Source organism: Biomphalaria glabrata, chromosome 5, assembly GCF_947242115.1.
Source record: "Biomphalaria glabrata chromosome 5, xgBioGlab47.1, whole genome shotgun sequence".
Taxonomy (NCBI): Eukaryota; Metazoa; Mollusca; class Gastropoda; family Planorbidae; genus Biomphalaria; species Biomphalaria glabrata.
The window spans coordinates 8006776-8020249 of record NC_074715.1 but is presented as its reverse complement, the minus strand read 5'-3'; the positions used below and the strand labels follow the sequence as shown (position 1 = coordinate 8020249).

General features: G+C 36.0%; 1 protein-coding gene across 1 annotated transcript; it reads left to right on the top strand.

Moving 5' to 3' along the window:
• Positions 1 to 517: 517 nt before the first annotated feature.
• Positions 518 to 13188, top strand: LOC106061226 (uncharacterized). The gene is made up of 4 exons (XM_056029870.1): positions 518 to 633; positions 4052 to 4159; positions 5397 to 5525; positions 10896 to 13188. The coding sequence occupies exons 1-4, from the start codon at positions 626 to 628 to the stop codon at positions 12844 to 12846; spliced, it is 2196 nt and encodes a 731-aa protein (XP_055885845.1). The 5' UTR covers positions 518 to 625; the 3' UTR covers positions 12847 to 13188.
• The last annotated feature ends 286 nt before the right edge of the window (positions 13189 to 13474 follow it).

Below are 13474 nucleotides of genomic sequence, written 5' to 3'. Positions count from 1 at the left end.
CATGTCAGACGTTACTTCAAAAAAGAAGCTGATTACGTCCTACGTGTCATGCATCTAGAAATGCATGTTAACCAATGGCTTAAATCCTGCAAAGTCATTGGTTGTCCTGGCTGACTCAGGCAACCCATTCCATGCTCTAATAGCACTAGGGAAGTAGGAGAATGTGTACACATTTTTCCTAGCATATGGAACGGTGTATGTCCCTTTATCTTTGTGTTTTTCTGGGTATTTTAATATGTTTTGATTTTGTATTTGAAGATTATGGTTTAGTGTTTTGTGTATATTGGCTACTTTACTTTTAAGTCCTCTATCTTGAAGATGTAGCCAAGAAAAGATCAGAATTGGCTAATTTAAAGCCAGAAATTTCTAATATTGTCAGATATGGGAAGCACATATTTCCCATTAGTCTAATCTCATTTTTAGTGAATTTAGCTAAATTAATATTTATGTGAAAAATCAAACTAAATTTACAATTAAACCTAAAAATAGTGTGCGAAAGAAAATGTCCCTTCCGTGATTCAAGATGGCGGATGCTTTCTAGTTTAGACATGGAAATATATCTAGACTTTAGTTTGCTTCGCTATTTATCATCATCTGCATTTCAATCAAGAAATCTTGTGGTTTTATGTTCAGGTAGTACAGTGATAGAGTTTAATTTACTATTCCATCGTAGTTCTTTGCAATTATCGTAATTTTATTTGAATAGTGGCGGTCGCTACTTTCAGTATAGAATCGCATATTACTTCCTTTGTTTTTTTCATTTCCTGTTCCTGTTTTGTTTTTATGTTGAAGTTTAAATTTACTTTCTCACTCAACCTGACAGTAGTGGACAGAATCAAGATCTTTGGTATAATATGGAATTGTACTCCATTTTATTATTCCAAAGACCAATGGGACAGTATTTATAATTAAACCTGTAGCTTTATTAAAATGTATAAGCATACCTCGTCTACCATTTTCGGGAGGGTGATTTTGATGAATATTATGGTCATTCCATGGGTGGTCTTATGGCAAGTATCTTAGAAACTCCTCCCAATTTTATATTCAAGATGAACACAATAATTAGAAGCTTCTTTTTTAGGAGCACAATGAAATGTATCAAGCATAACACTTTGATCCAAGATAAACAAGACGGGGAATTAATTAATTCGAGTCAAGATCAAGGCATTAAGACTTCAGTTCTTGGGACAGATAGTTAGTAATCCAATAAAGTTCCTATTGGTAGTTTATAGTTACGGAATCAGATTGGGGGGATTACTTACAATTCAGAATGATACCCCACATTACTAAGGTGCCCATGCTCATCCATTTTATATGTCGATTTCAAGAATCTTTTTGAATAATGAATCCTTAATACATAATAAGCTCAAGGAAATTTGCCCGGCACTAAAGTGCATACTAAAGGAAAACTTGGGTCTCAGAATCAAATGGGGAAAGGAAAGAGGTGTAACACAGTTTAGGGATTCCTTTATTAATCTTCATAATAAGTACATTGCGCCCAATGCTAAGGAAATAACCAATAAGTTCATTTTTGCAGTGAAGCACAAGAAGGTCAATATTTTAGAAATCTGTTGTAAATGTAAAATATGTAACAGTTCAGTTCAGGTGGAAGAGAAACATTTGTTTCTAGATTGTCCGTTGTTTTCTAAGGTGAAAAATACTGTTAAAAGTCTGTTAGATGCTAATAGTGACTCAGATGTGGAGGTAAATCTTGCGATCCTTTTAGGGAATCATCTACCTTGAAAACTTTTTTTTTGTTTTTAACATTTTAGACTTTTTAATGTATTCAAATGATGTATTTGACCATAGGAACACATAATATGCCTTTAAAAAATATTTTTTTTAATGAAATTCAACTTTTTTTTCATCATAAAGGGGGGTCAAGAAGTCAAATCATCTCATTTCTAAGAATGTGTTTCTGAAATAACCATTAAAGCTACAGGTCTGAAATTTGGTATATTGATAGGCATCCTATCTCCTTACAGGATGACAGTGAGACATTTTGAAAAATGTATACAGATTTTTTAAATAATTTTTTTAATTTTACCCTCTTCTGCGGACAGCGTTTTCAGACATTGTAACCAATTTAAATGTCTTTTACTCTTTTACTCTTTTTCTGTAAACATTTTATGACATTTTCTTCTGTCATCCTGTGCTAAGATTATATTTAAACATGTATACCAAATATTATTATAATTGAATTGATAGTTTTTGAGAAAAGTGATTTTTAAGAATACATACCCATGTAAAATTGACATTTTGAGAAAAATCAAAATTAAAGTTTCAATGAGTGAGAAAAACAAGATATGTATGTATATTGATCTTCTTCTTCTTCTTCATCGTTCTCATTGTTATGTTGGAGTGTTCATATGACTAGACCAATACATGAGATGAACTGCGCAGTGGTTTCCAAATCAGGGAGCTCTCCATATAGTTTTCTTTCTATTGGGGTGATTTGGGGCCAATGTCTTATACTGGCCTCTTGGTAGAGAGAGCAGTTTTGGAGGACGTGGTCGGCATTTTCTGGTGATACTCCACATGGGCAGGTTTCACTGGTTCCAATTTTGAGCTTCCGGAACATGTGTTGTCGCATTCTGTTGTGTCCGGTCCCGAGTCGAAAGATCATTATTTTGGCAGAGAAGAGGAAACTTGTTTGGAAAACTAGACTAAAAATTGTTATAGATAATAAAAAGTTCCTTCCAGATGACATTGACATAATGTTTAGACAAATTTTGGTCTCCCAGCTTTGGCGGAATGTAAATGATGAAATGGTAAAGTGAAATTTGTGGGTTTTTATATTGGTGTATATATGTGTGCATGTGGGTACATTTATATGTATATAGGTATTTGTGTGAGTTTATGTATGCGGATAGATCGTTTCTTGAAGACCATTACAATACAGTTATATCTTTCTCTGTGTGTGTGTGCGTGTGTATGTGAGAAGGTTTCCGTGTGGCTTTAGGAGCTTAGAAGACACAACTCAGATCGAATCAAGTTTTGAACTAGATCCCGTTGATAAATAGCCAAACGGTTTATTCCACTGAGCCACACATTTCATTCTTATAGTGTTTACAGCAGAAATCGCAAATTAGACATACAAAATTAATATCTTAAAAAATTAGCGATACCAACAACAACGTGAAGTAACTTTAACCTTTCAGAAATTGCGATCTATAGGTAAAGGTCATCTGTCTCTGTAGCCCACTGTTAACGAGGGTGTCACGTGGCCAGCACAACGACCAACCGCCTTAACTCTCCATAACTAATGTCAGGTACCCATTAGAGCTGGGTTGACTCACTGGCGCCCAAGGATCCCGAAATTAAAAACCCAGTCTTCAGCTGGATTCGAACCCAGGACCCCGGTTTGGAAATCAAGCGCTCTATCGCTCAATCACCACGCCCCCGAACAGTAACTAAACAAATATACACTCTTAAAGAATGAAAAACAACGATAGTCTATAATTACAATGTGTAAACATTTGGAGCGATTTACGTACATCAATGGGCTTGTGCAAGGAAACAACTGCCTAACAGGCATATTCACAGAAAGCTTTAAAAAAAAGAGTGAATGATGATTAAGTCAGTGATGATTATGGCAGTGAAGATTAAGTCAGGGATGTTTAAGTCGGTGATAATAGAGTCAGTCATGATAAGGCTAGCGACAATTAGGTCAGTAATGATTTAGTTAGTGATGATTAGGTCAGCGATGTTTTGACCAGAGATGACTAGTTCAGTAATTATTAGGTAAGCAATGATTAGGTAGGTGATGATTAAGTCAGTGATGACTAAGCCAATGATATTTAGGTCAGTGATAATTAATTTAGTGATGATTAGTTCAGTGACCTTAGGCCAGTGCTGGTTAAGTCAGTGCTAATTAGGTCAGTGATTGTTAGGTCTGTGAGGCCCGTACATTTTAGTGTTAGCTACGTTAGAAATAATTACATTTTAATTCTACTTGGGTGAAGTTTCCACTAAATAGATTCTACTGTTTATGTTAAATCAATTGACTAAGTAAATGAGTGTATGTATCGTAATGTTTCTATCATGACAGAACTTTGAAGCTCTATTTTCAACTGACTGTCTTGTTGGTTCTAGTAAGTGTCTTCATTTTTGTTCTCTATGACTTCAATCTCAAGAACCGTAATCTCACCACCGTAAAGTAAGTTTTTAAAAGTTATTTTTATATCTTTGTATTCAGGGCCGCCGCCACCTATTATACAATGTGTGCATTGCACGCAGGCGGCCGAATTCAGGGGGCGGCCAAACCATTATTTCAAGGTTACTTAAAAAAAAAAAAATTATATAAATAAAAAAAATTATTTAACTATTTTATATAAATTCTTATTATTCCATTATCCTTTAAAAATATAAACGATATTCGTACATTAGAAATTATCTCTGAAACTAGAACAAAAAAGTAGAGCAGCATACGAGGGATTCCCACGATTTTCCCATAGGCGCCTACTCATTTCGTGCTTTGTATTTCGCGGGATGTTTGTAATATTATTTTTCAATCGAATAGCCTGCACTGTAAGTAGATCTTTTACCGGTAATTAAAAAGTCAATTTTAAAATTATTTTCACGAGGGGGGGGGGCGCAAAAAGGGGTGTTATGGAGTGTGTGTGTTTCCTAGGCGGGGAGAAGACTGTGGGTGGGCTCGGGTGGGGTTGGAGCCAAAAACCAATTAGACAGAAGTCCAGAGCACATACTACACGACCAGGCAACTACTTCTATTTGGTTTGTAATGTAATCCTATTTTTGAGAACCCAGTGTTCCCGAAAAATACCTACTACCAGGGTCCAGGGTTATATGTTTCCATGGAAACAATTAGTCGGAAACAAATGTTAATAAAAGATGTTGAATATTATCTAAAATACGCTTAATGGTAAGATAGATAGAACAATAGTTATGCAGATTTATATGTCATGACCTTTGAGATAGATAGAACAATAGTTATGCAGATTTATATGTCATGACCTTTGAGATAGATAGAACAATAGTTATGCAGATTTATATGTCATGACCTTTGAGATAGATAGAACAATAGTTATGCAGATTTATATGTCATGACCTATGAGATAGAACGATAGAAAAATTATTTATATGTCATAACCTGGAAGATAGATACATTAAAGAATAGAAACAGAGATAAACGAAAAGAAAGATAGAAAAAAGGATTAATTTGTCATAACCGTGGAGATAAATGGAAGAAAGATTATCAATAGATAGATGTGTATGATATGATTTATTTCATGATAGATAGATTGCAAAATAGAATGACAAACAGGCAGCCAGACAGAGAGAGACAGGCAAACAGATTTGATTAGGCTAGACTAGACTAGACTAGACTAGACTAGATTAGACTAGATAGTATTCACTTGTCATTACTTTTCCAGCAAAATTGAGAGATGGATAGTATTGGATGACGTCACTTTCCCTTGTCATGACGTCACAACGTTGACGTCACAAGAGGGCTGGAAAGTCGTTGTTGTTACGGACCAAAAGAAAGACATCCGGGGATGCAGGTGAGCAAAATCTTAAACAGAGTGTGAGCTACAGACATGTTTAAAGAACTTGATATTGCATACAGTCGACCACTTCCGATATGTCGACAAGTTTTATTTTCCTTTCTATAAGTTTTTTTTTTTTTTAAAGTCTTGTTAGTTACAATCGCATGGCGTGGGCTAATTATATATGTCATAGGTAGGTCGATGTATATTTTCAATTTTTTTAAAACTTTTGGATCGATTTATATTTCGCAATTTTCTTTAATCAATCGACACTAAGATGGGTGGAAGGTGAACACATGGAGAAAAAAAAAGGAAAGTTGGCCACATCGAAGTCGTGGCTTCGATACTCATGCTGAATCTTTTTTTCAATATCGATCCAAAGCAATTGATTTTTTTTAAAATTCATATTACTAATTAAAAACCTTATTAAGGTTTTTTCTTTTGTGTGCAATTTTTACAAAGCTTATATAAATTAATTCTGTCTGTCTGAGAAAAAGTTACAACATATTTCATCCACACCCCCATTCTTGTATCAAGTTGAAACTAAGCAATTTATTTTTTGTCATAAACAATTGATGTTCAAAATACGGCCCGCGGTCCATAAGCTGCCCGCGACATGGGTCAATCCGGCCCATCGAAACGTAAGCAAAAAATGTAGAAAATCCCCTCTCCATAAAAAAAAGTTAAAAATAATTATCTTGCCCTATTTTAGGGCTCTCACTTTTTTTTTTATTTTGATGGATTGGTACCGATTTAAAAACAACATCATCATATTTGTTTTACAAAGAAAGAGTGGCTCTTTTCAAAGAACAAAAGCATTTAACAACTTTATGAAACAATACACACAAATAAATAAGGCGACAGTCTTGGTTTAAGATTGTTAGATTACACCTAGAGTGGAGGATTGATGAGAGTATTTCACAAAAAAAACAAGAACATGAGTCGGCAAAGCTAGCTCCAGAGCAGGGGCGGACTAGATGTCAAAATCGGCCCAGGCATTTATATATAATCAGGCCCGTAAATTACATATCTTTTGATGGACATCCAATTATAGGTCTTCAAAATCATTATATTACTTTGAGCATCGATAACTGTTCACATGCATACAATGAGCTCTGTATTTCTATAAAAAAACAACAACATAGCCCTTATGTTGCTTTTTAATCGCCCAGTGTGTAGGCCCTAAAAGTAGGCTAGTAGCACTGTCTACGGATGTAAGCTATTACATTATTTCGAATAATTTATCAAATTAAATTACAATTACACTGTAGAGAGATTTAAGAGGGCCCCGTTTGTAAAAGAATATTATAAAACCTGTAACAATTTAATACATAGTGGCATCCATGCGGCCCTTTCTGTGGTCCTACTGGCCCATTTATGTACCGGCCCACCGGGCATTTGCCCGAATGCCCATATAGCCAGTCCGCCCCTGCTCCAGAGCTACTCACATTAAAAGTAGAGACAAGAAGCCATTTTTCGACGGCGAAAGCATTAAAAATAAGTACTTTCTGGCAAAAATGGGAGAAATGAGTCCTGAAAGGAATAATGCTGTTGAAGCAGTCAGCCTTTCTCATTACAATTACATGACAAGTGAAACATATGCAGGGCCGGTCTTATGCCACTGCAACCTATGCAGTGCTATTAGAGCATGGAATGGGTTGCCTGAGCTAGCCAGGAAAACCAGTGGCTTGGCAGAATTTAAGTCATTGGTTAATATGCATGACTAAATGCATGACGCGTAGGACGTAATCATCTTCTTTTTTGAAGTAACGTCTGTATTATATAAGATAAGATAAGAAGTCGCAGTGGGCCCCGCGCTTTCTTAGGCCCCGCGCTAATTCTAGGTGTAATTATTTAATTGCAGAATATATACGAAAAAAGTCATGGAAATCTCCTGAATTTATTAAAATCTCCTGAAAACTCATAAAATCTCATGAAAAATAGTCAAAATTTTCATTAGTGGGTGTCACTCATTGCGGAAAACGACAATCCTAGGCGCGGTAAAAGAAAAAAAAAGCATTGTCAGCTTTAAAGTAATAAAACGTAATAATCGGGCAGATTTTCACCTAAATCGGAAGCTACAATTCTTTATTTACTTTTATAATCACTGGCATATAAATATGCCATAGGTTGCAAGGTTCGTAAATTAAAGTTAATTTGATCGAAATTGTGTTCATAGTAAAGAATAAATAAAATTCAAAGTCGAATTTTTTTCTAATACAAAATCTTAATTTTCACTTATTATCCTTATTCTCATCCAGACTAGGTCCCGCGCAATCAGTTTCGCATAGGGCCCCGCAATTGTTAGGACAGGCCCTGAACATATGGATAAATATCTCCAAATCAAAAACCAATTTCGAAAAGTTTTATCTTGCCGCTGACAAGTCCTCCGACATATCTGGTACCGCTCAAAATATTGATATTATTTCGCAGTTTGAAATCCGAAAAGTTAGTAGCTATGAGTAGCATGCACCACTGACGATGTCCATGCACCACTGGCTATGTCCATGCACCACTGACGATGTCCATGAACCACTGACGATGGCCATGCACCACTGGCTATGTCCAGGCACCACTGACGATGTCCATGAACCACTGACGATGTCCATACACAACTGGCTATGTCAAGTCAAAGAAAGTGTCAACCAGAGGATCTTTTTCTTCCTAGGGAGTAATTAGTGTGAGTGACTACTGATGATGCCAGAAGTTAGGTTGACAACAAAGGCTTTTAGAAAATTCGTCAAGTTAAATGAAGCCTGTGGCTTATCTCACCAACAAAATCTATGTGGCACGCTGTTCAGTGTAGACCATGTGATGATGATCCTGTTCAAATTGAACAATGTCAGTTGGTTAAAAAATCCGTCTGCGGCCACTATGATAAATGCCCAGAGAGATCTGCAGCTACAGAGCCAGACATCCAAGTAATTCAGACAACTGATTTCTACTCCATGTCACTTGCAGTAGCTTTTCTAAATCTATGTAAACAGGCGTTTATGATTATCACATGATTACAAGCAAATTTTTGGGAGGAAAAACCTTTTCAGTGATGAATCATGAGACACCAATGTTACGTAGTCGTTTCGAGGATGAACATCTATAATTCTAGATTCAGTGCTTTGACTTTGTGTCTCGTCTATGTAGTAAAATATTTAAAAATTGTTTAAGAATAAAGTCATACATTGATGCAATAACTAGCTTGTAAAAAAAATGGTTTATAGTCTTTTTATATTTTATTAACCTTTTTGTTGATGTGGCCCTCGACACGCGTGTGGGAAATTAAAATGGCCCGCCGTCCGAATAATGTTGAACATCAGTACTCTACATTATTACAATTGCAAAATATTGCCATTGTCTTGATCTGTATCATCGAACTAGAACTTTATATATTGTAAGTAGCTTTATACATGCGCTTAACAATACTTTCTTTTATGGTGGTGGGGAGAGAATTAGTAAAGGCTAAGAATGTTTCTCTTTTTTAAATCAATAATGCATTAGTTATTAAAAGGGAAATGATTGTTGTTACAAAATGATATTATCTGAAAAAAAGAGAATGTCTTTAAAAAAAAATGTATGTCATTTCTTTTTGTTTAAAAAAATAAGACTGTACATTTTATGCACATTTTTGCATACATTTTTTGAAACAAGAATTAATGAGTAATAGTTTCGGAAAACATAATTCTTTTTGTTGTTAAATATAATTCCTAATGGAAACATAAGCAGTTGCGATAATAGAATAGCGCAGTCCCCGCCTAAACGTTGGATCAAGTGTAGAAAACCCCTCCCCCCTCCATTAAAAAAGATTTAAAAATATATCTTCTTCTACGTTAGGGACCTCAGTTTGTCTCTTGATGGATTGATACCATGATCTTAAACATTTAACATTAAAATTAATATCTACCAGGAAGAATGGAAGAGTATTATAAGCCATATTTGTTTTGTTATGAAAGTGTGGCTGTTTATTAAAAAACAACAAGATATAAGCGGCATTATTAAATAAATATGAGGGCATTTTTTGTTTAAGCTGTGACTAAAACATTGTTAAACTAGGTGTAGATATTGGAAGATTAATGTGAGTATTTTTAAAAAATAGAGAAAAAAAAAACGATAAGAAAATAAGTCAGTGGTAAAACTAGGTACAATGTTGCTCATAATTTAAGTGGAGAAACTAAGTCATTTTCCGACACTGATAAATATATAAATATATACTTCCAATGTCTCAATAATTAATGTAACTTTCTTATCAAAGAGTTCCAAGTCTATTTCATTTCGTTTTGTGTACTTTTCGGTCTTGTGGCCCGCGACACGAGTGTCGAAAATTAAAATGGCCCGCAGGTCGAATGGACCTCATTCACCAATCGTAAACAAACAACATTTAGCCACGTGGTGCTCTATCTCTTCTATATAATTTACGATCTCATGTTTAATCCATGATGGTTGTCACATGACAGTTTTTTTCGTTGTTTTATCAATAAGATCACGTGACTAAATGTTGTTTGTTTACGTTGGTGAATGAGGTCCATTAGATTGACCATCACTGGCATAGACAATACATGAATCACTGTTAAATAAATAACCAATCAGTCGATTAATGACTGTTTATCAATTTATTGGTTTGATACCAACAAGGGAAACGAATCCTTCAGTATTCACAGATATGGCTAAATATGTCGTATTTTTTCTCATAAAGAATTGTACACATTATATTCCCCCAAACCTATTTTCCGATTAGTTCGAAACCTTAAACAATTTTTTATTGTACCATAACATAACATGTACCAATGTAGAAAATTAACCATTCCCTCGATTAATTACAGTAAAGTAGGTTAAGTTTCCCTTTTCAGACCTTGCGATCTATAGGGCAGAAGATGTAAAGGTCATCTGTTTCTGGTGCCCACGATTAACGAGGGTGTCATGCGGCCCATCACACAACCAACAGCCTTCACGTTCTCCAATTAATGTCAGGTTAGAGCTGGGTGGAATTAATGGCGCCCTAAGATGCCGAAATTAAAAATCCCAGTCATTCATCAAGATTCGAACCCGGAAACTCTATTCGGAAGCCTGTACTTTACCGCTCAGCCACCGCGACTCCAGACAATTATTTAATGGTAATTAATTATTTTGTTAGAAAATATAAAAAAAAACCGTCTATGTTGTTGATTGATTTAAACGTTATATAAGCTTTTATAAAAAAAATATTTTGTTTGTTTGGTTTGTAAAATCAAATTTTAAAAATAAAATGAAAAATGTGAAAAAGAAAACACAATGATCACAATAGACATAATCTTTAATATGGTCATTGTTGCGATTAGTTTAAATGCACTTAATCCCTTTTCTTTTTAATCAAGCATGCAACTGCAGCATGGCGATGTTTTGTCTGTATTTCAGCTTCCCGAGATGTCATCTACTCACAGAACACGGCGTGGTGGAACAGTTAAATCACTCCACTACAGTCAATCTGCCTAACCCCCCGTCGAAATTATCGGGATACCTGTTCGCCATTCAGAGCGGCGCCAGAATTATTCTTGACGCCGAATGCAGTCTTCAAATCAGCGACATCGCGCAAAGTTTCCGCCTAGATGAGCGCCACCAGTCTGGTCTCACCAACATTGGCACTCAGTATTTCAACCCCTACGAGCATTTTGGTATCTTTCAAGCGATTCCCAACGAATTCATCGATCTTAGTACAACTAAAGAAAAAAGCAATACCGACATGTATTTCATCACTGATTGGAACGCAGTTCCAATAAGACAAGGTGTCTTGCTGTCTGAGAGCACATGTTTTAAGAGAAATGGGGATGCTCTAGACCTACATTATATTATCAGAGACGCCGCTCCTGTTTCTTACATCAATCACACCTTAGCGCCATTCAGCACTGGGCCAACCATTTTCTTTGAAGAAGCCTTCCCGCTGTTGTTCACTCCCCCAGGCATGGATGCAGAGGCTATTAAAATGTTCCGAACTCTTTGGTTCAATGAAATGAATTTTCAACACCTTATCACAACAGCGTTCTATTACGTATATAATTCAAACCAGGGGCAGTCAGTTACATGTTCCAACTCCAGCACTCTTAATTATAAGGTGAATTTACTATCCATCTTAAATTGTATGAAAGATTTCTCATATGAGGAAAACAGTGGCAGCTTCACAGGAAGTCTCCAGAAAGTCTGGAACTGTTTTTCGACTCAAATCCCACATCTAGATAGTTTTGAGAAGATTGAGAGTAATTTTGCAGAGTGGAACTCTCATCTTTCGGCTTTAGGGCTAACTGAGAACAACACAGTCCAATTTAAAAGGCAATACATGTATAGTATAAAATACAGAATCCCAAGACAAGTTCAAGAGTTTAGAAATTTGACAGCGAAGACAGAGAACGCAATTTTGAATGACGTCATTTCCCTTTGTGGAAAAACAGAACTGTATAAGTTAAATGCTCTGCAGAGAATGTCAGATCCTGTTATAAAGGACATTGTTCTAATTATAGTCATCAATTATCAAAAGGTGTTCTCATCCATTGCATACAATGAATACATTCACAGACAGTACTTTAAGTACATTATATACTGTGTGCCATCTTTAAACGAATTTGAGGACTACTCACAAACAATGGGGTTTGATTACTTGACATTTATCGATGGGTTGACCTTCGGATGGTGGTTCTACTACGAGTGCGCTGCTTCGGTCATGAAATTGTCATTACCAGTCAAAGGCTACCTTCAGATCGGAGACGACGTTCTTCTAAACACCTGGAATATTGTAGCAATGCCGAGAGATGGCATGATGCTGTCCTTCAGTCAAAGATTCGTCGAACTCAACCAAATTAAGATCAACTTTAGCTGGCCTTTCTGGAATACCTATTTAGGGCAATCCGCCGTGCAGCTTAGCCTCCAGGAACTCCAAAATGCTTCACCTTCTCAGACTGACGCGGAATCATCAAAATACCCAAGAGTTCATTACTCTTCTTTTGCCGCGAAATTTATTCGTAATTTATACGGAAATATCGGGCCTAGAATGTCCGTCTTCGGTGCAGGCGATATTTTTTACGTGCCCGAGAGCTTAGCCAACGAGTATATCACAGCGACGGACATTTTTAGAAGAAACTCTTGCATGGTGGAACTTGCCCTTAGGGTGATCTACTACGGCCTGAAGCAGCCAGAGAAGAAAAGGGCATTCATACCAGGGCATGACTTGTGGGGCATCGACAGAAAGGCACCTTGGAAGTTTTTTAATGTAAACGATACTTTCATACACCCTTTTAAATGGCTGCTCGATGCTAAAACTGAAGAAGGGAGACAATTCGCTTGTCAGAGTTATTTACCTTTCCTTGGTCGAACGTAATAGATCCAGTGGAAAGCTTGATAACAAAATAGAGCTGAAATGATCAATGGTTGCTTAGGTTTTTTTTTCCGGCGTTTCCATCCAAAAATTAAGTTTAAAACCTAAACCTCATGCATGAAGGCGGGGTTGGGGGGAAAGCGGAGGGCAAGGTTCGAACCAGGGACAATCGAGATAGCAGACTGGTGCGTATTCCAGTGTATTCCACACGATTATAAATATACGCAGAACATATGACTGGTGATGATTGTAAATACACAGGGTTCACTCATCATTCAAGTGCCATTTCTTTCCCTTGTTCGAGATATCATTAAAATATTTACCAATACTAAATTAACAAAATTTTCTAAATTGTTGTTTGTTTCTTTGTTTGTTTGTTTGTTGTTGTTTTTTTGCATTTATTCTTATTTTGTCTGGTAAAAGAAATAAGTGTGCTTGATCCGAGATTGGGTGTGGGAGAAATAGCGTGAACACACTTTTTTACCAGATTGGCAGAAAGACAGACATTGTGAGTTGATATAAGCTTTTTTAAAAAAATAAGAATTGAAGTGAGAATATAGATCGGGTATTTCAATTAATTAATCTTGATATTGGCATTATCTGTTTCTTATTCTTAGCGGATGTTATCAAA

What these genes read in the sequence shown, in the direction of transcription:
- LOC106061226 (XM_056029870.1), top strand. An exon ending in CGTAATCTCACCACCGTAAA is followed by an intron (nt 4,160 to 5,396) that starts GTAAGTTTTTAA and finishes TTACTTTTCCAG; the next exon opens with CAAAATTGAGAGATGGATAG. An exon ending in AAAGACATCCGGGGATGCAG is followed by an intron (nt 5,526 to 10,895) that starts GTGAGCAAAATC and finishes TCTGTATTTCAG; the next exon opens with CTTCCCGAGATGTCATCTAC.